General features: G+C 46.6%; 2 protein-coding genes across 2 annotated transcripts in view; both read left to right on the top strand.

Moving 5' to 3' along the window:
• Positions 1 to 25,403, top strand: part of LOC142856708 (vomeronasal type-2 receptor 26-like) — a 173,595-nt gene that overhangs the window by 17,783 nt on the left and 130,409 nt on the right. The window lies entirely within an intron of this gene.
• The window catches only part of LOC142860617 (kinase suppressor of Ras 1-like), a 33,257-nt gene continuing 28,749 nt past the window's right edge, over positions 20,896 to 25,403 (top strand). The window contains exon 1 of the mRNA XM_075992108.1: positions 20,896 to 21,334. Within this exon, the coding sequence (XP_075848223.1) occupies positions 21,104 to 21,334 (231 nt within the window). The 5' untranslated portion in view covers positions 20,896 to 21,103. The remainder of the gene's footprint in view (positions 21,335 to 25,403) is intronic.

Below are 25,403 nucleotides of genomic sequence, written 5' to 3' on the forward strand. Positions count from 1 at the left end.
CCATCCTCCATCTCAAACATCCCACTCCCCAAGCTTTCCCCAATCCTCCCCTTCTCCCTTATCCCCCTATTCCCTTTTCCCACACCACCCCTACCCACATGCTCCCAACTTTTGCCTGGTGATCTTGTCTACTTCCAATTTCCAGGAGAATAAATAAATATTTTTCTTGGGTTCACCTTATTATTTAGTTTCTTTAGGATCACAAACTATAGACTCAATGCTTTTTGTTTACGGCTAGAATCCACTAATGAGTGAGTATATACCATATTCATCTTTTTGTGTCTGGGTTATCTCACTCAGTAAAGTGTTTTCTATTTCCATCCATTTTCATGCAAAATTCAAGATGTCATTGTTTTTTTTTTTACCGCTGAGTAGAACTCTAATGTGTATATGTGCCACACCTTCTTTATCCATTCTTCCATTGAGGGGCATCTAGGTTGTATCCAGGTTCTAGCTATTACAAATAATGCTGCTATGAACATAGTTGAACAAATGCTTTTGTAGTATGATAGGGCATCTCTTGGGTATATTCCCAAGAGTGGAATTTCTGGATCCTAAGGTAGGTTGACTCAAAGTCCTGAGAAACCGCCACACTGATTTCCAAAGTAGTTGCACAAGTTTTCATTCCCACCAGCAATTGATGAGTGTTCCCCTTACTCCACATCCTCTCCAGCATAGGTTATTATTGATGTTTTTGATTTTCGCCATTCTGACAGGTGTAAGATGGAAACTCAAAGTTGTTTTGATTTGCATTTCCCTGATTGTTAAGAAAGTTGAACATGACCTTAAGTATCTTTTGGCGATTTGAACAACTTCTGTTGAGAATTCTCTGTTCAGTTCAGTACCCAGTTTTTAATTTTGTTATTCAGAATTTTAATGTCTAGTTTCTTGAGTTCTTTATATATTTTGGAGATCAGACCTTTGTCTGATGTGGGGTTGGTGAAGATCTTCTCCTATTCAGTAGGATGCCCTTTTGTCTTAATGACAGTGTCCTGTGCTTTACCGAAGCTTCTCAGGTTCAGGAGGTCCCATTTATTCATTGTTGCTTTTATTGTCTGTGCTAATGGAAGTGGTCTCCTGTGTCCATGTGTTGTAGACTACTTCCTACTTTCTCTTCTATTAGGTTCAGTGTGGTCAGATTTATATTGAGGTCTTTAATCCATTTGGACTTGAATTTTGTGCATGGTGATAGATATGGAACTATTTTCATTCTTCTACAGGTTAACATCCAGTTATGCCAGCACCATTTGTTAAAGATGCTTTCTTTCTTCCATTGTATAATTTGTCGAAAATCAGGTATTCATAGGTTTGTGGGTTAATATACGGGTCTTCAATTCAATTCCATTGGTCAACATCTCTGTTTTTAAGCCAATACCAAGCTGTTTTCATTACTGTAGCTCTGTAATAGAGTTTGAAGTCAGGGATGGTAATGCCTCTGGAAGTACTTTTATTGTATAAGATTTTTTTGGCTCTCCTGGGTTTTCTGTTTTTTCATATAAAATTGATCATTGTTCTCTCAAGATATGTGAAGAATTTTGTTGCGATTTTGATGGGGATTGCATTGAATCTATAGATTGCTTTTGGTAGAATTGCCATTTTTACTATGTTGATCCTCCCAATCCAAGAGCATGGGAGATCCTTCCATTTACTCGTATCCTCTTCAATTTCTTTCTTTAAAGTCTTAAAATTCTTGTCAAAGCATCTTTCATTTCCTTGGTTAGAATTACCCCAAGATATTTTATGCTATTTGTAGCTGTTGTGAAAGGCGATGCTTCTCTGATTTCCTGCTCTGCTTCTTTGTTCTTTGTGTATAGGAGGGCAACTGATTTTTTTTGAGTTGATCTGTATCATGCCACATTAGTCAAGGTGTTTATCAGCTGTAGGAGTTCTTTGGTAGGGTTTTTGGGGTTGCTTATGTACACTATCATATCATTTGCAAATAACAAAAGTTTAACTTCTTCCTTTCCAATTCGAATCCCCTTGATCTCCTTATATTGTCTTATTGCTATTGCTAGAACTTCAAGCACTATGTTGAAGAGATATGGAGAGAGTGGACAGCCTTGTCTTGTTCCTGATTTTAGTGGAATGGCTTTGAGTTTCTCTACATTTAATTTGATGTTAGCTGTTGGCTTGCTGTAATTGCTTTTATTATATTTAGGTATGACGCTTGTATTCCAAATCTCTCCAAGACCTTTATCATAAAGGGATGTTGAATTTTTTAAATGCTTTTTCAGCATCTAATGAAATAATCATATGTTTTTTCCTTCAATTTATTTATATGATGCATTACATTGAGATTTTTGTATGTTAAACCAGCCCTACATCTCTGGGATGAAGCCTACTTGATCATAATGGATAATTTTTCTAATGTGTTCTTGGATTTGGTTTGTCAGTATTTTATTGAGAATTTTTTTTATTGAGAAAAAGAAAAAAAAGTTTCCCCCTCCAATCGATGTTCATGAGTGAGATTGGCCTGTAATTCTCTTTCTTGCTTGAGTCTTTGTGTGGCTTTGGTATCAGGGCGACTGTAGCTTCATAAAAGGAGTTTGGCAATGACTCTTCTGTTTCTATTTTGTGAAATACATAAAGAATTGTAGATATTAGCTCTTCTTGGAAGTTCTGGTAGAATTCTCCATTGAAACCTACTGGTCCTGGGCTTTTTTGGTAGGGAGGTTTTTGATGCCAGCTTCTAATTCCTGGCAACTTACAGGTCCATTTAAATTGTTCACCTAGTCTTGATTTAATTTTAGTATATGGTACTTATCTAAAAAAATGTTCATTTCTTTTACATTTTCCAATTTTGTGGTACAGGCTTTTGTAATAAGATCTAATGATTCTCTGAATTTCTTCTGTGTCTGTTGTTATGTCCCTCTTTTCTTTTCTGATCTTATTAATTTGCGTGTTCTCCCTCTGCCGTTTGACTAGTTTGGATAGTGGTTTGTCAATCTTGTTGATTTTCTCCAAGAACCAGCTTTTTGTTTCATTGATTCTTTGGATTGTTTTCTGTGTTTCTATTTTGTTGATTTCAGCCCTCAGTTTGATTATTTCCAGTCTTCTAGTCCTCCTTGGTGAGTCTGCTTCTTTTTTTTCTAGAGCTTTCAGGTGTGCTGTTAAGTCTCTAAGGCGTGCTTTCTCTGTTTTCTCTATGTGTGCACTTATTCCTATAAACTATGCTTAGCATTGCTTTAATAGTGTCCCATAGGTTTGGGTATGTTGTGTCTTTATTTTCATTGAATTCAAGGAAAACTTTAATTTCTTTCTTTATTTCTACCTTGACCCAGGTGTGGTTCAATAGTTGACTGTTCAGTTTCCGTGAGTTTTTAGGCTTTTTGGTGGTAGAATTGCTATTGAATTCTAACTTTATTACATGGTGATCCGATAGTCCAAAGGTGGTTACTACAATTTCTTGGTATCTATGGATGTTTGCTTTGTTACTGAGTACGTGATCAATTTTTGAGAGGTTCCATGAGATGCTGAGAAGAAGGTATATTCTTTCCTATTTGGGTGGAAATTTGTATAGATGTCTGTTAAGTCCATTTGGTTCATTACGTCTGTTAGTTCTCTTATTTCTCTGTTAAGTTTATGTCTGGTTTACCTGTCCATTGGTGAGAGAGGAGTGTTGAAATCTCCTTCGATTAGAGTGTGGGTTTGGTATGTACTTTGAGTTCTAGTAATGTTTCTTTTACATATGTGGGTGCTTTTGTGTTAGGGGCATAGATGTTCAGGATTGAGACTTCCTCCTAGTAAATTGTTTTTTTTTTTGTTTTTTTTAGATTGTCATGCGAATTTTTTCCTTTTTTTCTTTTTTTCTTGATAAAAGGAGAATAAAGAAAATAAAAAAACAAATTTCCACCTCCTCCCAGCCTCCCATTTCCCTCCCCCTCCTTCCACTCTTCTCCCCCTCCTCCCACTCTTCTCCCCCTCCTCCCACCCTTCTCCCCTTCCCCCCACTCCTCTCCCCCTTCCTCTCCAGTCCAAAGAGCAGTCAGGGTTCCCTGCCCTGTGGTAAGTCCTAGGTCCTCCCCCCTCCGTCCATATCTAGGAAGGTGAACATCCAGACTGGCTAGGCTCCCACCAAGCCAGCACATTATGTAGGATCAAAACCGCGTGCCATTGTCCTTGGCGTCTCATGAGCCCTCATTGTTCGCCATGTTCAGAGAGTCCAGTTTTATCCCATGCTTTTTTGGTAACAGTCCAGCTGGCCTTGGTGAGCTCCCAGTAGATCAGCTCCACTGTCTCAGTGGGTGGGTGCACCCCTAGTGTTCCCGACTTCTTTGCTCATGTTCTCCCTCATTCTGCTCCTCATTAGGACCTTGGGAGCTCAGTCCAGTGCTCCAGTGTGGGTCTCTGTCTCTATCTCCATCCATCGCCAGATGAAAGTTCTAGGATGATATGCAAGATATTCTTCAGTATTGCTCTAGGATAGGGTCATTTCAGGTTCCCTATCCTCAGCTGCCCTAGGAACTAACTGGGGACCTCAGCTTGGGCACCTGGGAGCCCCTCTAGGGTCAAGTCTCCTGCCCACCCTAAAGTGGGTCCCTTAACTAAGAATTGTGGTTCCGTGCTCCCCTATCCAACCTTCCATTATCCCGATCCTCTTGTTTCCCCAAGTTCCCCCTCCTTCCCTTCTACCTTTTCTCTCCCCATCTCCCCTTACCCCCATCCCACCCCACCCCACCCCCAAGATCCCACTTTTCCCCCCGGCAATTTTGTCTACTTCCCTTATCCAAGAGGATAACTATATGTTTTTCCTTGGGTTCACCTTCTTACTTAGCTTCTTTAGATTTGCCTATTGTAGACTCCGTGACCCCTATTTATGGCTAGAAACCAATTATGAGTGTGTACATCCCATGTTAATCTTTTTGGGTCTGGGATACCTCACTCAGGATAGTGTTTTCTATTTCCATCCATTTGCATGCAAAATTCGAGAAGTCATTGTTTTTTTACCGCAGCGTAGTACTCTAGCGTGTATATATTCCACACTTTCTTCATCCATTCTTCCATTGAAGGGCATCTAGGTTGTTTCCAGGTTCTGGCTATTACAAATAATACTGCTATGAACATAGTTGAACAAATGCTTTTGTCATGTGATAGAGCATCTCTTGGGTAAATTCCCAAGAGTGGTATTGCTGGGTCCAGGGGTAGGTTGATCCCGAATTTCCTGAGAAACCGAAACACTGACTTCCACAGTGGTTGCACAAGATTGCATTCCCACCAGCAATGGATGAGGGTACCCCTTCCTCCACAGCCTCTCCAGCAAAGGCTATCCTTGTTGTTTTTGACTTTAGCCATTCTGACATGTGTAAGGTGATATCTCAAAGTTGTTTTGATTTGCATTTCCCTGATTGCTAAGGAAATTGAGCACGACCTTAAGTGTCTTTTGGCCATTTGAACTTCTTCTGTTGAGAATTCTCTGTTCATTTCAGTGCCCCATTTTTTTTTTTTTAGAATTTCTTTTTTTTTTTTTGATTTTTTTTTATTGATAAAAGGAGGATAAAGAAGAGAAAAAAAAACAAATTTTCACCTCCTCCCACCAGCCTCCCATTTTCCTCCCCCTCCTCCCACTCTTCTCCCCCTCCTCCCACTCTTCTCCCCCTCCTCCCACCCCTCTCCCCTTCCCCCCACTCCTCTCCCCCTCCCTTTCCAGTCCAAAGAGCTGTCAGGGTTCCCTGCCCTGTGGTACGTCCTAGGTCCTCCCCCCTCCATCCATATCTAGGAAGGTGAACATCTAAACTGGCTAGGCTCCCACCAAGCCAGCACATTGCGTAGGATCAAAACCGCGTGCCATTGTCCTTGGCGTCTCATCAGCCCTCATTGTTCGCCATGTTCCGAGAGTCCAGTTTTATCCCATGCTTTTTCTGGTAACAGTCCAGCTGGCCTTGGTGAGCTCCCAGTAGATCATCTCCACTGTCTCAGTGGGTGGGTGCACTCCTCGTGGTCCCGACATCTTTGCTCATGTTCTCACTCCTTCTGCTCCTCATTGGGCCCTTGGGAGCTCAGTCCAGTGCTCCAGTGTGGGTCTCTGTCTCTATCTCCATCCATCGCCAGATGCAAGTTCTAGGATGATATGCAATATATTCGTCAGTATTGCTCTAGGGTAGGGTCATTTCAGGTTCCCTATCCTCAGCTGCCCAGGGAACTAACTGGGGACCTCAGCTTGGGCACCTGGGAGCCCCTCTAGGGTCAAGTCTCCTGCCCACCCTAAAGTGGGTCCCTTAACTAAGAATTGTGGTTCCGTGCTCCCCTATCCAACCTTCCTTTATCCTGATCCTCCCGTTTCCCCAAGTCCACCCTCCTTCCCTTCTACCTTTTCTCTCCCCATCTCCCCTAACCCCCATCCCACCCCACCCCCAAGATCCCACTTTTCCCCCCGGCAATTTTGTCTACTTCCCTTATCCAAGAGGATAACTCTATGTTTTTTCTTGGGTTCACCTTCTTACTTAGATTCTTTAGATTCGCCTATTGTAGACTCCGTGAACCCTATTTATGGCTAGAAACCAATTATGAGTGTGTACATCCCATGTTCGTCTTTTTGGGCCTGGGATACCTCACTCAGGATAGTGTTTTCTATTTCCATCCATTTGCATGCAAAATTCGAGAAGTCATTGTTTTTTACCGCAGCGTAGTACTCTAGTGTGTATATATTCCATACTTTCTTCATCCATTCTTCCATTGAAGGGCATCTAGGTTGTTTCCAGGTTCTGGCTATTATAAATAATACTGCTATGAACATAGTTGAACAAATGCTTTTGACATGTGATAGAGCATCTCTTGGGTAAATACCCAAGAGTGGTATTGCTGGGTCCAGGGGTAGGTTGATCCCGAATTTCCTGAGAAACCGAAACACTGACTTCCACAGTGGTTGCACAAGATTGCATTCCCACCAGCAATGGATGAGGGTACCCCTTCCTCCACAGCCTCTCCAGCAAAGGCTATCCTTGGTGTTTTTGACTTTAGCCAATCTTACAGGTGTAAGATGATATCTCAAAGTTGTTTTGATTTGCATTTCCCTGATCGCTAAGGAGGTTGAGCATGACCTTAAGTGTCTTTTGGCCATTTGAACTTCTTCTGTTGAGAATTCTCTGTTCAGTTCAGCGCCCCATTTTTTAATTGGGTTAATTAGCATTTTAAAGTCTAGTTTCTTGAGTTCTCTATATATTTTGGAGATCAGACCTTTGTCTGTTGCGGGGTTGGTGAAGATCTTCTCCCAGTCAGTAGGTTGCCTTTGTGTCTTAGTGACAGTGTCCTTTGCTTTACAGAAGCTTCTCAGTTTTAGTAGGTCCCATTTATTCAATGTTGCCCTTAATGTCTGTGCTTCTGGGGTTATACCTAAGAAGCGATCGCCTGTGCCCATCTGTTGTAGGGTATTGCCCACTTTCTCTTCTATCAGATTCAGTGTTTTCGGGCTGATATTGAGGTCTTTAATCCATTTGGACTTGAGTTTTGTGCACGGTGATAGATATGGGTCTATTTTCATTCTTCTACAGGTTGACATCCAGTTGTGCCAGCACCATTTGTTGAAGATGCTTTCTTTCTTCCAATGTAAACTTTTAGCTCCTTTATCGAAAATGAGGTGTTCATAGGTTTGTGGGATAAAGTCCGGGTCTTCTATACGATTCCATTGGTCGACTTCTCTGTTTTTATGCCAGTACCACCCTGTTTTCATTACTGTAGCTCGGTAATAGAGTTTGAAGTCAGGGATGGTAATGCCTCCAGAAGATCCTTTATTGTATAGGATTGTTTTGGCTATCCTGGGTTTTTTGTTTTTCCATATAAAGTTGATTATTGTCCTCTCCAGATCTGTGAAGAATTTTGATGGGATCTTGATGGGGATTGCATTGAATCTATAAACTGCCTTTGGTAGAATTGCCATTTTTACTATGTTGATCCTCCCAATCCAAGAGCAAGGGATGTCCATCCATTTTTTGGTATCCTCTTCAATTTCTTTCTTCAATGCCTTAAAGTTCTTGTCAAATAGATCTTTCACTTCCTTGGTTAGATTTACCAGTGCCCCATTTTTTAATTGGGTTACATAGCATTTTAAAGTCTAGGTTCTTGAGTTCTCTATATATTTTGGAGATCAGACCTTTGTGTGTTGCGGGGTTGGTGAAGATCTTCTCCCAGTCAGTGGGTTGCCTTTGTGTCTTAGTGACAGTGTCCTTTGCTTTACAGAAGCTTCTCAGTTTTAGGAGGTCCCATTTATTCAATGTTGCCCTTAATGTCTGTGCTGCTGGGGTTATACATAGGAAGCTTCTGGATCAAGGAATTTGCATACACACTGTGGTCTGGTATTAGCACAACTTGCTTGCATGCTCCAGGCTCAGAGGCTGGGAGCTTCAGGTACCCATTCATGTCCTCTCTGTAACCTACTCAGGTCTTGCAGAGGAGAACTCGGCAATAAAGTGACTGAATTAAGGCCACAGTGGGAATGGCATTCTGCAGCCCTGGCTCTTTTTGCTTATGCTTCCCACTGGATCTTAGAAGCAGAGGGCAGGCAGATGATTTCAGTCTTTGATTTGTCAGATTCTGTGATACTAACAGGGGACCTCATTTACAGCCAAATCTACAGGACTAGATTCTCAGATGCTTTCATATATACTAAAGGGTCGAATGTGTGTGTGTGTGTGTGTGTGTGTGTGTGTGTGTGTGTGTGTGTGTGTGTGTGTGTGTGCGTGCATGCATGTGTTTGTGTGTGTGTGTGAAACACAATTAATAAAAACTCAGAGAGAGAAATTGGGGTTCAAAAAGCAAACAGCCAGCTACTGGCTCTTACATCGACTTCAGTCTGAAATGGTGATCCTGCCTCCAGGAATCTCAGAATGAGACTGTGTCTGAGCACTGTCTCCTCCCATTTTGTAATCCTCTCTAGTTCTGGGATTAAAGACATGCACCATTATCGCCTGTTTTCTATGACAAGCTAGTGTGGCTACTGGGATTAAAGGTGTGTGTTACTGCTGCCTGGTTTATAAGGCTGGCCAAGGTGGCTGTTTTACTTTTCTGATCCTCAGGCAAGGTTTATTTACTAAAATGCAAGTGAAATGCCGCTACATGTGTGTGTATAAATTTCATGGGGTAGTGAAGGTTTTGTTGCAGACCTGTGATTCCTGGGAGGCTGAAGCAGAGGATGGAGAGTTTGAGGTCAGTCTGGGCTACATAGCATGATGCTGCTCCCAAATCAAAACCAAACAAAACGCAATAGAAGGGGCTAGAGAGATGCCTCAGAGGTAAAGAGTATGTGTTGCTCTTGTAGAGGACCTGGGTCGGTTCCTAGCTCCCACGTGGCGGCTCACAACTGCCTGTAACTCCAAACTAGATGCTGTCCTTTTCTGGCCTCTACACACCCAGGCAAAACACCCATATGTATATGTGGTGGTTTAAAAGAAAATGGCCCCCAAAGGGAGCAGCACTAACGGGAGGTGTGGCCTTTTGGGAGTAGGCGTGGTCTTGTTGGAGGAAGTGTGTTACTATGGAGGCAGGCTTTGAGGTCTCATATAGGCTCAAGACACTGCCCAGCGTCTCTGAATGCTTCCTTCCTGTTGTTATCTGCCCAAGATATTGAACTCTCAACTACCTCTCCAGCACCATGTCTGCCTGAGCGCCACCTTACCCCACCATGATGATAATGGACTAAACCTCCAAAAACGTAAGCCACTCACTTAGATGTTTTTCCTTTATAAGAGTTGCCGTGGTCATGATGAGGCTTCTTTATAGCAGCAGAAACCCTAAGACAGTTTAAAATAAATCTTCAAAAATGTTTTTGATTCAGTATAATCTATACCTATTTATCTGCAGTCATTCTTCTAAAAGTATAACAATACTTAAGTTATTGATTTAATATTGCAGTATACCATTTGCAGAGCCTGTTCCTACAAACAAACCTGGCATAGTGATGCGCACCCTTGATCCCAGCTTTCTTCCTTTACTAAGTATTAGTCCAACAACTATTTGGCAGCTGCTGTGTATGGTGCACTGCTCAAAGTGTGGAGGGCATAAGAAAGGGAAACATTATTGGATGCTAGGGGTATAGCTTAGTTGGTAGAGTGTTAGCCTAGCATAAGTAATGTCCGGGATATGATCTCTAGCAACCCTTAAACTGGGTGTAGTGGCAAAAACCTATAATCCCAGCACCCCAGGGGTGGGAGCAGGAACATCTGGAGTTCAAGGCCATCCTTGCCTACGTCTTGGGTTCAAAGCCAGGCTGGGATATGAGAGCCTGTTCCTACAAACAAACAAACCACCTGGCATAGTGATGCGCACCTTTAATCCCAGCACTCGGGAGGCAAAGGCAAGCAAAGGGAGTTAAGGGCAGCTTGGTCTACACAATAAGTCCCAGGCCAGCGAGGGCTACATAGAGAGACCCCATCTGAAAGGTGAGGTGTGAATAACAGGACAGATGGGGTAAAATGATGCTGTAGAGACAAGGATGCTGTGGCCCAGAAGCTTTAAGCCTGCTCCACAGCCTGGAATTCAGAGTCAGCATCCCAGGCTGACTTAGGCTTCAACAGAAGGCACTTCTGAGTTTCAAGGATGCTTGGGCCCAGGGGCAGGAAGTCTGGCATAGACAACGTGTTGGCTTCTTGTTTCTCAAGAAAGGATCAGCCACAGCAGAGGAGTACAAGGAAGTTTGTGTTTGAGAGAAGAGAGTATGGAATAGCTGTCCTAGAGAACAGAAACAGGAACTTTCTAGGAAAGGCTGGCGGAGCTGCCAGGCCTGAAGAGTGCCAATTTGAGGTCTGTGGTCACTCATTTAAAGGGCAGCCGGTGGCAGGGTTGTGTACTTTCTTCCAGCATTGACAGCTGCTTCAACCCAGCCTCGCAGAAGCAGGGCGTGGCCATGTGAAGGATGGATGTTATCTGGGTTCACATGGTTCGAAGAAGGAGCACGGCTTTGCCAGATGCCAGCCAGGCAGTGGTCTAGATGGAGAGGCCAGGCACAGTGGCACAGGGGCCTCTTACAGTGGAAATGCGACAGTCGGAACGGGAGGTTTGGATGAAGCCTAGGGCTGGCGAGGAAGCCAGAGCTCAGGGTATATAGAGAAGACCCTGACCCGGGGAAGGGAATTGTCACAAGATGCTGTACCCTAGTGGCTTCAAACTAGCAAAGACTTTGAAAGTGGAAGAGGACAAATGGCCTAGGTGGTAACTGGACGCCAAAGGTCTCGTCTGTCCTTCTGGTCTCTTCTGGCCTCTTCTGGCCAGTTTCTCCCTGCATCTCCCAGAATGTAGTTATGGCTTTTAGCCTGAGTGCCTGAAGATGTGTGTGTGTGTGTGTGTGTGTGTGTGTGTGTGTGTGTGAGAGAGAGAGAGAGAGAGACAGAGACAGAGACAGAGACAGAGATGTGGGATGAGACAGAGAGAGACAGAGACAGAGAAAAAGGATGTGTATGTGTGTGAGTGTGAAAGACTGTGTGTGTATGTGTGTGTATGTATGAGAGAGAGACAGAGTGAGTGTGTGTGAGAGAGTGTGTGTGTGAGGAGAGTGTGTGTATGTGTTTGTAAGTGTGTGTGAGTGTGTGTTTGTGTGTGTGAGTGTGTGTGTGTGTGAGAGAAAGACACAGTGAGAGTGTGTGTGCATGTGTGTGTATATATGTGTCTTTAGTTTCAATCCTAAGAAAGTTATTTTTCTTTCCTTCCCTCCTCCCCCTTTTAGTATTTTGATATAGGAGCTCATAATGTAGCCCAGGCTTACCTAGAACTCATAACAATCCCCTGTCTCACTCTCCTAAGTGTTGGGTATAATCCAGCACCTGACAAGAAGGACATTTTTTCAGCTTGACTCCTTTTTGCATCCTGGCCCAGAGCCTGGTTCTGGCCACGCTGCTGCAGAGGTAACGGTCTGTGTTCTAGAAAGCACGTTATTGGTCAGTCTCCCCGGGGAAAAGCCTGTTCTCTGGCTGACTGAATACCTCGCAACAGGCATTTGCAAACACGCCCCAGCTACTGCTGGGTAGGCAGCCCTAGCTGCTTTATTTCTTCCACCTCTTGGCCACTTGGAGGGAGGGGCTCTCAGATTGATATTAAATATTTTAAAAAGTATTACCTGTATGTGCGTGTGGGTGAGCACACATGTCCCAGCGCACACGTGGAGGTCAGAGAGCAGCTTCGTGGAGCTGGTTCCATCCTTACACCTTATGTGGGTTTTGGAGATTGAATTCAGGTCCGCAGGCTCCCATGACAAGCGCTCCCCAAATGAGCCATCGCACCAGCTCTCCTGGACTCACTGCTTACAGATAAAGAAATAAAACCAGGGAAAGGCAAAGAACTTTGCCAGTGGCGTGAGGTCAACTCAAGTTCAGCTGGATTCCTGATCCAGCTAGGGAGATGGATGGGTTAGGGAGCAAAATTCTAGGGTTGTGGGTGCTGGCAAGGTGACTCTGCGGTTACGACGAGGGAGGTGTCTGTGAATTAGGTCAACAAAACAAGCAGACGTGTGGAGGAAGATAGGCGGCAGCTACAAGTGCCGGCCACGATATACTGAATTCCAGTCCTAGGAGGCTGAAGCAGGAAGGCTGTGAGGTCAGCCTGGGCTACATCGTGGTACTCTGTTGTGGGGGGCTGGCAAGGTGGCTGAGGGGGTACAGGTGTTTGCTGTCAAGCCTGATGATCTGCGCTCAGTGTAGTCCCACACCCGGAGGTTGTCCTCTGACCTCCGCATGTACGCTGTGGTGGGCTGTACTCTCATACACACACAACGGAGTATAGACATGTTTTAAGAAATGACAGCTTAAGCAAAGACATCACGACCTGAAACCCCACCATCCCCTCACCCCCAAGATTGTGGAATAAGGGTAGTGAGGACTATCTGTCACACAGGTTTCCTAACGTTGTCTTTAGTTCTGGGGTTCAGGGACAACCTGCAGGGGCCTGAAACCTCCTTTCCTATATACAATCTTATCCCAACTGAGGGTGTCTGTGTATTGAATTTTCTTCAGAGATGCTTTATATTTCCATCAGCTTTTTTTTTCTTTTGTGAGACAGGGTTTTTCTGTGTAGCTTTGGCTGTCCTGGAACTCGACTGTCCAGACTAACTTTGAAATTACAGAGGTCCACCTGCCTCTGCCTCCCGAGTGCTGGGGCTAAAGGTGTGTGCCACCACCTGGTCATCTATCAGATTCTTTTTTTTTTTTTTTGCATTTTTCAAGACAGGGTTTCTCCATAGCTTTTTGGTTCCTGTCCTGGAGCTAGCTCTTGTAGACCAGGCTGGCCTAGAACTCACAGAGATCCGCCTGCCTCTGCCTCCCGAGTGCTGGGATTAAAGGCGTGCGCCACCACCGCCCGGCCATCTATCAGATTCTTAAGTCAGGGTCTGGGTAGTGACAAGCTTGAAGATGCTGGCTGGACCCTGGCATGGAAGAACCTTGTAGGCTTTGATCTGAAATCATGGCTTACTCCGCAGCTGTAGGCAGCCTATGCAGACGGAAAGCAATGAGGAGGGGACTTGGGAAGATGGCTCACTGTGAGCTCCGTATTCTACAAATTGCTGCGTGGCTGGCCTTTCTCATCCATGGGCCCTGCGCGGAACTGAGCTGGAGGTCAGAAAGGTCTATATAAGGACATGAAGCTAGCCTGGGGTACAGAGTGAAAGGTCAAGAAAGTTTTCAAAAATAGAGTCTGAACTGATGCACACATATGCGACCACCCCTGGATTGACCTGGATGCAGCTCAGGGCCTTGCTCTTCCACATCCCTCACCTCTTAGACTTTTTTCTTTGTTACTATTCTGTAGTTGGCCTTTCTTTTCTGCCTCTAGCCCCAAATCATGACCTGGAGACTTATTATTAATTATGAAAGTTTGGCTTTTAGTTTAGGCATGTCTCAACTAGCTCTTACAATTTGAATTAACCCATGTATAGTAATCTACTACGGTCTACCATATGGCATTACTTCACTTCCATCTTTCCCCTCCTGTTTCCCCTCCATGTTTCCTGGTGTCTCCCGTGCGCCTAGATTCCTCCTGCTCTTTCTTCCTCTCCCCAGCCATCCTGCCTATCTCCTTTGCCTAGCTTTTGGCCATTCAGCTCTTTATTAAACCAATCATAGTGACACATCTTCAAGTAATATAAACAAATATTGCACAACACAACAGAGAAGCCCTGTGCACAGCATTGGCACTATGTGAGGTGTTCTAGTCAACCGGGAGATGTTGAAAGTGTAGCAGGGTGACAGGAGGTTAAGGTAGCATGCAGGCAACTACTAATCTGTATTTTGTTGTTTTTACTACAACAAAGTTGGAGCTTACTAAAAACACGAAACAAAACAGGTTTGTGGGTCAGTGAGATGGCCAAGCCCGCAAGCGCCTTTGCTATGCAAGCTTGGTGACCTGAATTCAATCCCCAGAACCTATATAAACGTAAAAGAACAGACTTCATGGTTCTGTTGTGAGTCAGAGTTGTTCCCTCACCTCCAGATGCTTACTCACAACAATAATAAATACAATTTAAAAGAGAAATAAACCAGTCTATGTTTTTTTTTGTTTTGTTTATTTTAGATAGGGTTTTATGAGACCCGGGCTGTCTTGAACTTGTTTTGTAGCTGATATTGATCTTGAACTTCTGAATCTCTAACCTCCACCTCTTGGAGGCTGAGTTTCTAGGCACGCACGCCCAGTGGATGTGGTTCTGGGAACTGAATCTGGAGCTTTGTGAATGCTACGTGAGTACCGTACCAGCTGATCTACATCCCACATCCTCAGCCCAAGAAATTGTTTTAATACAGGTTTAAGCACAGGCATTAGGGGAGAGATGGGTGCTTAGGAAAAGGTTGGTACACATCCAAGACTCTGTGTGCTTCTCAAGACAGTGCTGTTACCCATTTTCTCTTCAAGCAAGGAAGCCAGGGAGATGACTCAGAGAGCAAAGGCAATTGCCACCAAGCCTGATGATCCAAGTTCAGTCTGTGTACCAGAGTTGTCCTCTGACCTGTACACACACACACACACACACACACACACACACACACACACACACAACGTAGGCTTGTCTTGGACTTGTGGGCACAAATGAGATGACAGGTAGGTGTACGCCACCAGACTTTGCTATAACTACACAATTTTCTGTAAGGGACTAGTTTATTTTCTGAGTTTAGGATCTATAGAATGTCCTGGAGCCAATACCCTGAAGATACAGAGGGGTGGATGACTCTCCTAGTCTCAGCAGTGTGCCTAGAGTGTGGCCCCATGCTGAACATGGCTTTGCCCCCCAGTGAATATCTGTTGTATGGATGAGACGAGGAAAGTACAGACATTCAGATATGTGTCATAGCAATAGAGAAAGTGGCTCTTGGGGAGAAATGACTCAGAGGGTGAGAGCTCTTACTGAACAAGCATGGGGTCCTCGAGTTCAGTTCTCAGAACCTGTGTGAAAAGTTGAGTGTGGCTACACGTGTACCTGTAACACCAGCACTGTGTGTGGAGGTGGGGGTGGGGAGACAGAATTCCTGCTGGGGCTCGCTGGCTGCTTCAGGTCCATTAAATGATTTTCTTGGGGGCTGGAAGGATGGCTCAGTGCTTAAGACTGCTTTCTGCTCTTCCAGAGGACCTGAGTATGATTCCCATGCTAGACAGCTCACCACTATCTACAACTCTAACTCCCTTTATTCCCAAACCTCTCTCTGGCTTCCACATGTGCCTGCCATCCATCCATCCATCCATCCATCCATCCATCCATCCATCCATCCATCCATCCATCCATCCATCCATCCATCCATTAATCCATCCATCCATCCAAACACATAAATAAGAGAATGTAAAAATTCTTTTTTTTTTTTTTTGGATTTTTCGAGACAGGGTGTCTCTGTAGCTTTTGGTTCCTGTCCTGGAACTAGCTCTTGTAGACCAGGCTGGCCTCAAACTCACAGAGATCCTCCGCCTGCCTCTGCCTCCCGAGTGCTGGGATTAAAGGCGTGCGCCACCACCGCCCGGCTTGTAAAAATTCTTTTTAAAGGAGAGACTATCCCAAAGGAGTAAGGCAGAAAGTGGCAGACCATGACGCCTGCCATTCTCCTCTGACTCCTATAGCATGCACACAGGCCCAGCCAGGAACTCACATACACAACTGGGCATCCATCACATACGCGCCACACTCATATACATATACAAACATCTGAGGGGCTAGGTATGGAGCGCTGTGGTAAGAGTGTTTGCTTAGCACGTTTAAGGAAGAAAGAAAGGGAGGGAAAAAGAAAGGAGAGAAGTAAAGGGTGAAGAAGGAAGGAAGGGAGGAAGGAGGGGATTTCACACTAGTATGGCGGCATACCAATACCAGGAACCTGAGATAAAAGGATCACTATAAATTTGAGGCCAACCTAGAAACTACACAGTGAGTTCAAAGCCAGCCTATGTTACATAGGGAGATCTAGTGCTGTCTCAACGAACAAACCCCAAGAAAGAGCATCTCTCCATGGTGACACACACTTTTCTTAGATTGAAGATGGCATCCAGGAAACCCAGCTCTGGGCGGGTTACCCTAGATGTCAGCAGAAACCTGCTTGCTCCTGCTGTACTGCTGACGTAGGTGACTGCCAGGAAAGCAGATGTGAACCCGGGGAACCAGCCTGCACCTGGCCCAGTCCTGAGGAACAATAGTGCCACTGCCGGGATGAGCCGTACCTCCTACCCTCCTCTCCCCTTTCACCCGCAGGCTTATCCTATTGAGTCTGTCTCCATTGCAGGAGTCTCAAAATAGGGAGCTGCTGCTTCTGCCCTAGTCCCTTGCTGCTTGCTCTTCAGGCTGCAGTCGGAGGGATTCTTTTATTTTTTTTAAAGCTTTTTATGCAAAATAAAATAATAAAAAATATATCACAGAAACAGCTTAGATATATTGTAATACATACTTGTATTAAATATAATTATTTCTATATAAATATACATTATGTAAATATACATATAGCTCTCACTTGGTGTGTTTAGAGAGCTGTGCTTGTTTGTCTGGGGCAGGGTCTCATGTGGTTCAGACTGGGCACAGAACTCTGAAGCTGACCTTGAACAGATAGATTCTCCTTTCTCTCTAGAGCTGGGCTGACAAGCCTGGGCTGCTATTCCTTGCTTTTCAGGGGCATCCTACTTTCTCTCCCATATTTTTACACTGTGTGTGCGCGCACGCGTCATGGAGCACAAGTGGAGGTCAGAGGACAGTTTTGGGGAAGAGTCACTTCTCTCCTTCTACCGTGTAATTTTTGGGGGATTGAACTCAGATCATCACGCTTGGCAGCAAAGCCTTTTAACTGAGCTCCCGGTGTCTCCCTCACCCTGCTTTAAATTACAGTTTATTTCTTTATTTGTGTGCCTGTATGTGAGGTGTGTGCATGTATGTTATTTATATGTATTCATGAGTGTGTAAATGTGTCTTGGCACACATCTTGAGGTCAGAGGACAACTTTTGGGAGTATGTTCTCTCCTTCCACCATGTGAGTCTCGGGGATTGACCTCAGGTCTTCAGACGTGGCAGCCGCTGCTGCTCACCCGCTGAGCCATCTTGCCAGCCCCTGGTGGCCTTTCTAAGAAGCTCCCAGATGGTATAGGTGCCATTGCTCTTGCACCATATTGAGTAATAAAGACCTAGGAGCAAACCTCAGCTTCCTTCCTATGCCCTGCTAAACTAGCCCCGCCCATTTTTCCCATGCCGTCTCCACCTGCTCTTTCTCATCGTGCTGTGGTGACTCGGGCCCTCCTTCTCTCTCAAGTTCCTGCCCGTGGGCCCTTTCCTGGAGAACCATGTGCACAGCTTCATTTCCTTATGCAGGATTTTGTTCGGCTGTGTGTGGTGGCACACACCCGTAGTCCTATCACTCGGGAGGCAGAGGTTGGAGGATCAGGAGATAAAAGTCATATCCTAAGCTACATAGTGAGTTTGAGTCTTGGATATGTGACACCCTGCCTCAAAAGCAAAACAAAAATAACTAACATGGGCTGGAGAGTTGGCTCAGTGGTTAAGAGCACTGACTGCTCTTCCAGAGGACCCAGGTTGAATTCCCAGCACCCACATGGCAGATCACAACAGTTTGTAACTCCAGTTCCAGGAGACCTGACACCCAGGGCAAAACACCAATGCACATAAAATAGGAATGAATTATTTTTAAAAAAGGATAGTTAAAAAATAACTGACAAATCTCAGCTCTGTAATCAGAGAGTACTTTCTTGACCACACTTTTTCTTCCTTTATAGCACCCAACAATCACTGAATTTATTTGGGTAATATATTGTTGACCTGTGTGTGTGTGTGTGTGTGTGTGTGTGTGTGTGTGTATGTGTGAATGTACACATATGCCCTATGTGGTCAGGTGCCCAAGGATAGCATCCAACAGGCTGACATTTGTCTAGTCTCCAACCCTGTTGCTGCCACCATGGTAGAATGGGTAGGTGTTGTAATAGGAGCGGCGGGGCTGCGTCCCTGGCACCCGGCTGCCCACATGGCTAGCTTTATGCCCTGAAATAATTACACCGAAACTGTATTCTTTTAAACACTGCCTGGCCCATTAGTTCCAGCCTCTTATTGGTTAGCTCTTACATATTGACCTAACCCGTTTCTAATAATCTGTGTAACCCAGGAGGTGGCTTACCGGGGGAAGATCTTAACCTGCGGCTGTGTCCGGAGTGAGAATCATGGCGACTCCTCGACTCAGCTTTTTTCTCCCAGCATTCTGTTCTGTTTACTCCACCCACCTAAGGGTTGGCCTATCAATGGGCCTAGGCAGTTTCTTTATTAATTAACCAATGAAAGCAACAGATTAGAAAGAAATCACTCCCACATCAGGTAGGCATGAATGCCATAGGTTATAGGACAGCAGGGGTCTTTGCCAGGGTGTGGGGACAAAAGTGGTTCCGAGAGCTGGGAAATGTCTCAGTTGGTAAAAGTGCTTGCCATGCAAGCCTAAGGACCCAAGTTTGATGATCTAACACCCATAAAGAAGGTGGGAAAGCAGTGCATGCCTGTAACCCAAGGCTTGTTAGGAAGCTAGTCTAGCAGACTGGCTATCCCCAGATTCAGTGAGAGACTTTGCCTCGAAACAATAAGGTGGAGAGTGATTGAGAAGTCTATCATCCACCTGCACTGTGGCTTCTCAAGGCACGGTGGCTACACTAGCAGCGTCAAACCGCCCAGGAACTTCCCAGAAACGCAAATTCTCAAGGCCCAGGCTTGGATCTATGGATCAGGAAGCTACGGGCTCTGGGGCTAGCATTCGAGGATGAACAAGTCCTCCAGTTGATTGTGATGCTTGTACAAGCTTGAAAAACCACCACTGCGGTTTTCTTTCAGGGTAGTCATTTCTCTAAGGCAGGATCTGGAGTGGGGCTCAGGTAATGGTCAGGGCTAGGGGGATCGGTAAGTGCAGCACAGGGATCTTGTGCATGTCCCGCGAGGATTGCTATGCCACCATCATCCTTTGATAGAGGGTCTCACCATATAGCTTAGGCTGGTCTCAAGTGAGGAATCCTCTTGCCTCAGCCCCTAGAGTGCTGGGGTTATAAGTATGAGCTACCATACCTACCTGTATAAGTGATTCCTTTCGTTTTGGTCTGTTAGGCTAATTTTATTTTATGTTTATGAGTGTTTTGCCCACATGCATGTATGTGCACCATGTGACTAACTTGGTGCCTACAAAGGTTAAAAGGCTTCAGAACCCCTAGAACTGGAGTAACAGTTGGTGTGAGCCATCGTGTGGGTTCTGGGAACAGAACTCTGGGTCCTCTGCAGGAGCAAGTGCTCTTAAATGGTGAGCCATTTCTCCACCCCACTCCCGCTTGGGAGCAAGACCTGACTAGATAAGTAACCCAAGCTGGTCTTGAACTCACAGAGATTCTCCTGCCTCTGCCTCTGGAACGCTGGGATCAAACATGTGTGTCACCACACTTGGCTTCATCCCCCCCCTTTTTTTTAATTGATAGATGAGACAGATTGATAGGAGAGTGAATAGGTGTGGTGAGGCTTAAATGCTGGGCTAGGAAGTGCTGGGAAATTCTGCTGCTGTGGCCACTGACTGCTTGGGTCTCATTCAGGACGTCTGAGTTTAGAATGGAGCTAACATTTATACATGACCACACGTGCAAGTAATTAATCTGGGTGCTGTGCGAACACCTCCTTGTTAGGAAGCTTAGGTGGCCATGACCTGATCTGATGTGAAGGGGAAACCCGGAGGAAGGCCATTTGCTCAGGTTCACCTAACAGGCAGTGGAGTGGTGGGACTCAAATTTGAACTCAGGTTCTCTCTGCTCCAAACTATCGCCGCCTATATGTCATCTGCAGGGTATGGCACGCTAAACTTATTTTGTTGAGTCAATAGAACACAGAAGAGAGTCCTTTCTCTTTGCCTGTCCATTAACTTTGGTACAGATCTTCAGGGTCAAGGTCTAAGCGAACACCAAGACAACTCGGGGTCAAGTGCTGTGAGAACTAGATGAGAGTGAAGGGGGTCTTTTTCTTTTCCTTCGATAGTGCTGGGGAATCAAATCTAACGTCTTATGTTTGCCAGGCAAATGTTCTGCCACTGAGCTACATCCTCGGCACATTCCCATACGTGGAGGCCTCTAAGCTCATGCAAAAATTCCGGACCCTCAATATCCCAAATTACAGGACTCATCTAGGTAAGCTCCTGCCCCACCCCATTCGTGGGTCGTGGGAAGCTACTAATGTGTGTGCGTTTGCGTGTGTGAGAACAGGGTAGTAGTGGGAGATGTGGGTGAAGGAACTGAAAAAATGGGGAACCAGGCTTCCAAGACCAAGAGGCACACGAATTGGAGCAGGCGCAGAACAGCCCCTCCTAGGCGTCAGGCGGGGCCAGAGTGCGGGCGGGGCCCCGAGGGCACGGGCCAAGAGACAGATGGCGCGGTGTGGACTACAAGTCCCAGCGTGCCCCGCGGCTACGATCCGGCCCCCGCGGCCGCTTAAAGGCTCCAGCAACCGCAGCCGTCGGGTCGCGAAGGCTTTCGCTTTGCCGCCCTGTCTGGGAGGCGGGAGGAGCGGGCTGGGCGGCTGGCACTCGGGACTTCAGGCTCTGGCCGCGCCGAGGGGCGCTCTTAGTGCAGCCTTCCCGGCTTGAGGCTTCTCCGCCGAGGCGCCCGTTTCCCCCGGGCTCCTTGCCTCGGCCCCCGGCGGCCCCGATGCCGAGGTATGGATAGAGCGGCTTTGCGCGCGGCGGCGATGGGTGAGAAGAAGGAGGGCGGCGGCGGGGGCGCCGCGGCGGCCGCAGACGGGGGTGCAGGGGCCGCGGCCAGCCGGGCGCTGCAGCAGTGCGGCCAGCTGCAGAAGCTCATCGATATCTCCATCGGCAGTCTGCGCGGGCTGCGCACCAAGTGTTCCGTGTCCAACGACCTCACGCAGCAGGAGATCCGGACCCTGGAGGTAAGGGGTTGAAGCGCCCGTAGTCCCGACCCGGCTGTGGCCCGGGAGCCGCCCCGCTGCTTTCCTTCCCGAGTTGCATCCTGCAGCTGGGTCTGCTGGCTAGAGTCTTCCTCCCTTGCCAGGGCTCGTTGATGCGGTGGCGTGAGGACCTACGACGAGCGCTCACCTTGGAAGGATTTGGGGGAGGAGGCGTGAGTGAGGGGTTGGATTGAGGCTGGAGGACCCGCGTGTCGGGTCGGATGCTCGCGGGTATCACACTGCAAACCCCTCGCCGTCCTCACCCCATATTTCCAGTGCCCATAGTAATCATTGTCCCACTGAATCACGCGCTGGACTTTTCTCGGCGTGCTTAAGCCCGGTAGCGTGGGCTGGGGTGATGAGGGGACGTCCCCTGAAGTGTGAGCGTCGACTGGTGTCGCTGACTTTCCCTCACTACCCACTCTCCTTATCCTGTTGCCCTTTCCTTCCCTTTCCACCAGGACTTGTCTGCCGCTTTTCAAAAAGTGTTTGCTGAAGCAGCATTTTTGCAGTTCAGGCGTTGGGATGCTTTTCTTTCACGCTGTCACACCGCTTAACTGTTTAAAATTAAATTAGCCATTGATTTTCCCACTCCATCCCCAATTATTGGGCTTTTTGCCTAGGAAGGATTATACCAAGGAAGGGAGCCTTTGGTAAGAACACAGTACTTAAGGGGGGTTGCTGACAGAGATGACCTGGAGTGCAATGAAAAATAAGATGTGTGAGCTGTCTTCTCTCAAATTATAGCTGGGAAGTGCAGCATTAAAAGGATTTGGAAGAACCAGCCGGCAAGATGGTTGGGATTTCAGAAGGGGGAGCTCCCCCATCCCTTAAACATTGAAGATAAAACTAGTGCCTTCCTGACTTGCTTCCAAGGACTGGAAGACCTTTGAAAGTACAGAGGGTCAGTTAATAGCTCTGTCCTAAAGACAGGCTTTTCCTCACCTGGCAAGGATGTCTGTTTTATTAGATATGTGATTTTACACACACACACACACACACACACTGTTACTAATTGCATCTGCCAGCTGTCATAGAGCCAGCCGGTCATTGCTGTACTTATTATAAGACCAGTACTCCCTCCTCTCACACCACGAGCCTGAATCCTTGTTTGATACAAAATGCCAGGGTGACTCTTCCTTAGCTGTATTTTCAGAAAAGCCACAAAGCCAGGGACATTGGGAGACTCCAAGACGTGCTGGCTATTATTATTACTGTTGTTGTTGTTGTTGTTATTATTATTGTTATAGTTGCTATAGCAGAACCGAACAGGGCTTTGCTTAAAAAGCAACCAACAAAGCTCTACACCCAGCTTTTCAGCATGTGGATTTCTTGAACACAGCTGAGTGTGTGTGCCTTGCAAAGTTCGGTTTTAAGCTGATACAATAGGAGGCCTGTGTGTCTTAGTTCCGGGGTTGTCCTCCAGCAGTGTGTGTCTCGAGCTGCTGTGTTGTTGGGCGGACAGAATGCTCTCTTGTTGGCCTCCGTTAGTCCTCCCCCTGTCCCTCTGAGGTGCTCCTGGATCCCAGGGTGTATGTCGAATGGCTTACTCTCTATTCTCTGCAAATTCTTTGTCTTCTAACGATGAACAGTTTGACGAAGCTGTGGCATTAGGATATTCCAGAGTCTCCAGATGTTCAGGTCTCTGAGCTGGTTAGGCAGCTGTCTCCCTACTGGGTGCATTGTGAGGTCATCCCCGGTGGCATTCAAAGGCCCAGGGGTCATTTGTAGTATGTAGTATGTCCTGTTCTTTACAGTGTATTTGAAAGGGTCCTTCTAGTCCCTGGAAAGACAGGACTGGGAGACATTTCAAATGGGAATTTTGACCTTGGGGCTGGTTCCCCAGGACTGTTACCAGCTAGTTTGGGTGAATCACTTCATCTCTGGGGCATCACCTTCCACATCTCCTTGCGTGCGCGCTCGCACACTCGTGCATATGCATGCACGCACACGCTCTGTTGGGCTGAATCAAACATTTGTGTATGCTATTCTATGTAGATATCCCTGTTTTAAGACCTGCACTAAAAACCAGATGTACTGGACAGATTGTGTAGGAGATGTCTTTATTATGTTGAGCATTTTGACCGCAGGAGTGCTAGGTAGGAACAGAAGGCCACACAGCTTTGTGACTGATCCTCTTTCTGTCTAGATGACCCTGGGCACGTCTGTTAACGTCTACTCTGACTTCCATCTGTAAAGTGGGGAAGGAGTGCTTTCACCTGTAGTGTTTGATGGAGTCGGTATCGCCTGCCTATAAACTTTCCCTGGTTGGGTTCTGGTGACATTCCTACACAGGGTGCCTTTAGAAGAAGAAGCACATAGAACCGATTTCCTGCAGGTGGTGACACAGGGCAGGAGGCCATCCTAGAAGGCTGGGTCAGGGCAGCTTACCCCAGCAGTGTGCAGAAAGGCAGTTAACCTGGGCCATTCTCAGTCCTCACGAATTTCTGACTTTTTTAAAAAAATGTATTGTGTGCAGTACTTGTGTGCAGGAGCCTGAGGAGGCCAGAAGGGGGCATCAGATGTCCTGGAACTGGAGTTGTAGGTTAGTACCATGTGGGTGCTGAGAAATGAACTTAGATCCTTTGCAAGAGCAGTAAATTCTTTTAACTTCTTGCTGAGCCACCTGTCCAGTCTCAGGTTTCTGATTTGTGTGTGTGTGTGTGTGTGTGTGTGTGTGTGAGAGAGAGAGAGAGAGAGAGAGAGAGAGAGAGAGAGAGAGAGAGAGAGAGAGAGACCGACCTTGAGCTAGGTCTTCTGTAACCTTGGCTGAACTCAGCATAGAGATTAGGCTGATCTTGAACTCATGGCTGTTCTCTTGTCTCTGTCTCCTGAGTGCTAGGATCACAGGTGTCTGACTGGAGAGCTTGGCTTATCCAACTATATCAGACTTCTGACAGAATCTTAAGAGGCCCAGCCCACTTTGGCCCCTCCTTAGCTAAACTTTTAATGAGAGTGGCAGCTCGTGGGATGTCTCCTGTGGGACCCTGACCAGGGGCAGGCTGCTTGTGAAGATCCTAGGTCACGATGATAAGCTATCCACTGATAGGTTTGCTCTGTGGAGCAGTTGGGCTGGGGTTGAAAGGGGATTAAAGGGGTGAGGAGTGTAGCTCCATGGTAGAACACTGCCTTGTATACGTAGGCCTTGTGTTTAAATCTCCTATCCTACACTTGAAAGGGGGAGAAAGGAGCCAGGGTTTAATGTTCACTCCCCACCTGCCCAGGGCTGCGCTGGCTGTCTTCCTCTCAACCTCTCAGGATTTACGGGAGGCCCACCAACTTCACCACACACATTTCCCCTGTCTAAAGGGAAAGGGCAGAAGACGCAACCGGAACTCGGTGTCTCTGGAAGGCCCCCTAGAGGTCTGACTCCTGTATGCAGCCAGGGACGATGTCACCACTCTCCAGCTGTGCCCATGGAGGGACACCTGGCCCGCTCTACAGCTGGGCCTGCTGCTCCCGTCTGTGGGTTCCCTGTGGGCCCTGTCGGTGCCTGGGGAGACAGAGGTGTGCCATGCAGATGCCCATGCCGGCTCATGCTCGTTCACTTTGTTGGTACTCTGTAGTCTGTTCTTTTTTGCCAGCATGCTAGCACCTCCCACAAACAAGCTCCGTCTTGGCTCGGGTCTCTAAAGGGCTTTCCTCATGAGTCCTTATGGGGAGAGGCTAACAGAAACAGTCATGGGTACAGTCTGCTTTTGGGCACTTCCCTGAGCAGTTGCCCCGGAGTAGAGGTACCCTGGAGGCTTTGCTGTGCCTGGGAAGGCAGAGAGGATTGACTCTCAACCCCTGGGCTGGGCTGAGTTCAGAGGCTTCTGTGTTAGGGCCTGGCTTCCTCGTGGTCCCTGGAAGTGTCCAGTGGAACGATCAAGAGTGGAGGGATGTGTTCGCTGACCCAGCTTTCTGTCACTACCCATGTGCTTGTGGCAGTCCTACCTGGTGGCTACCTGGACTCCAGTAGGTGGGGTCTTTGGATGTGAGGGGTCTGTTCCATCTGAAGGGGAACCAGGCAGGAGGAGAGCAGGGCCTCCCCTACCATGACTGGCAGAGA

This window comes from Microtus pennsylvanicus, chromosome 1, assembly GCF_037038515.1.
Source record: "Microtus pennsylvanicus isolate mMicPen1 chromosome 1, mMicPen1.hap1, whole genome shotgun sequence".
Classification (NCBI taxonomy): Eukaryota; Metazoa; Chordata; class Mammalia; order Rodentia; family Cricetidae; genus Microtus; species Microtus pennsylvanicus.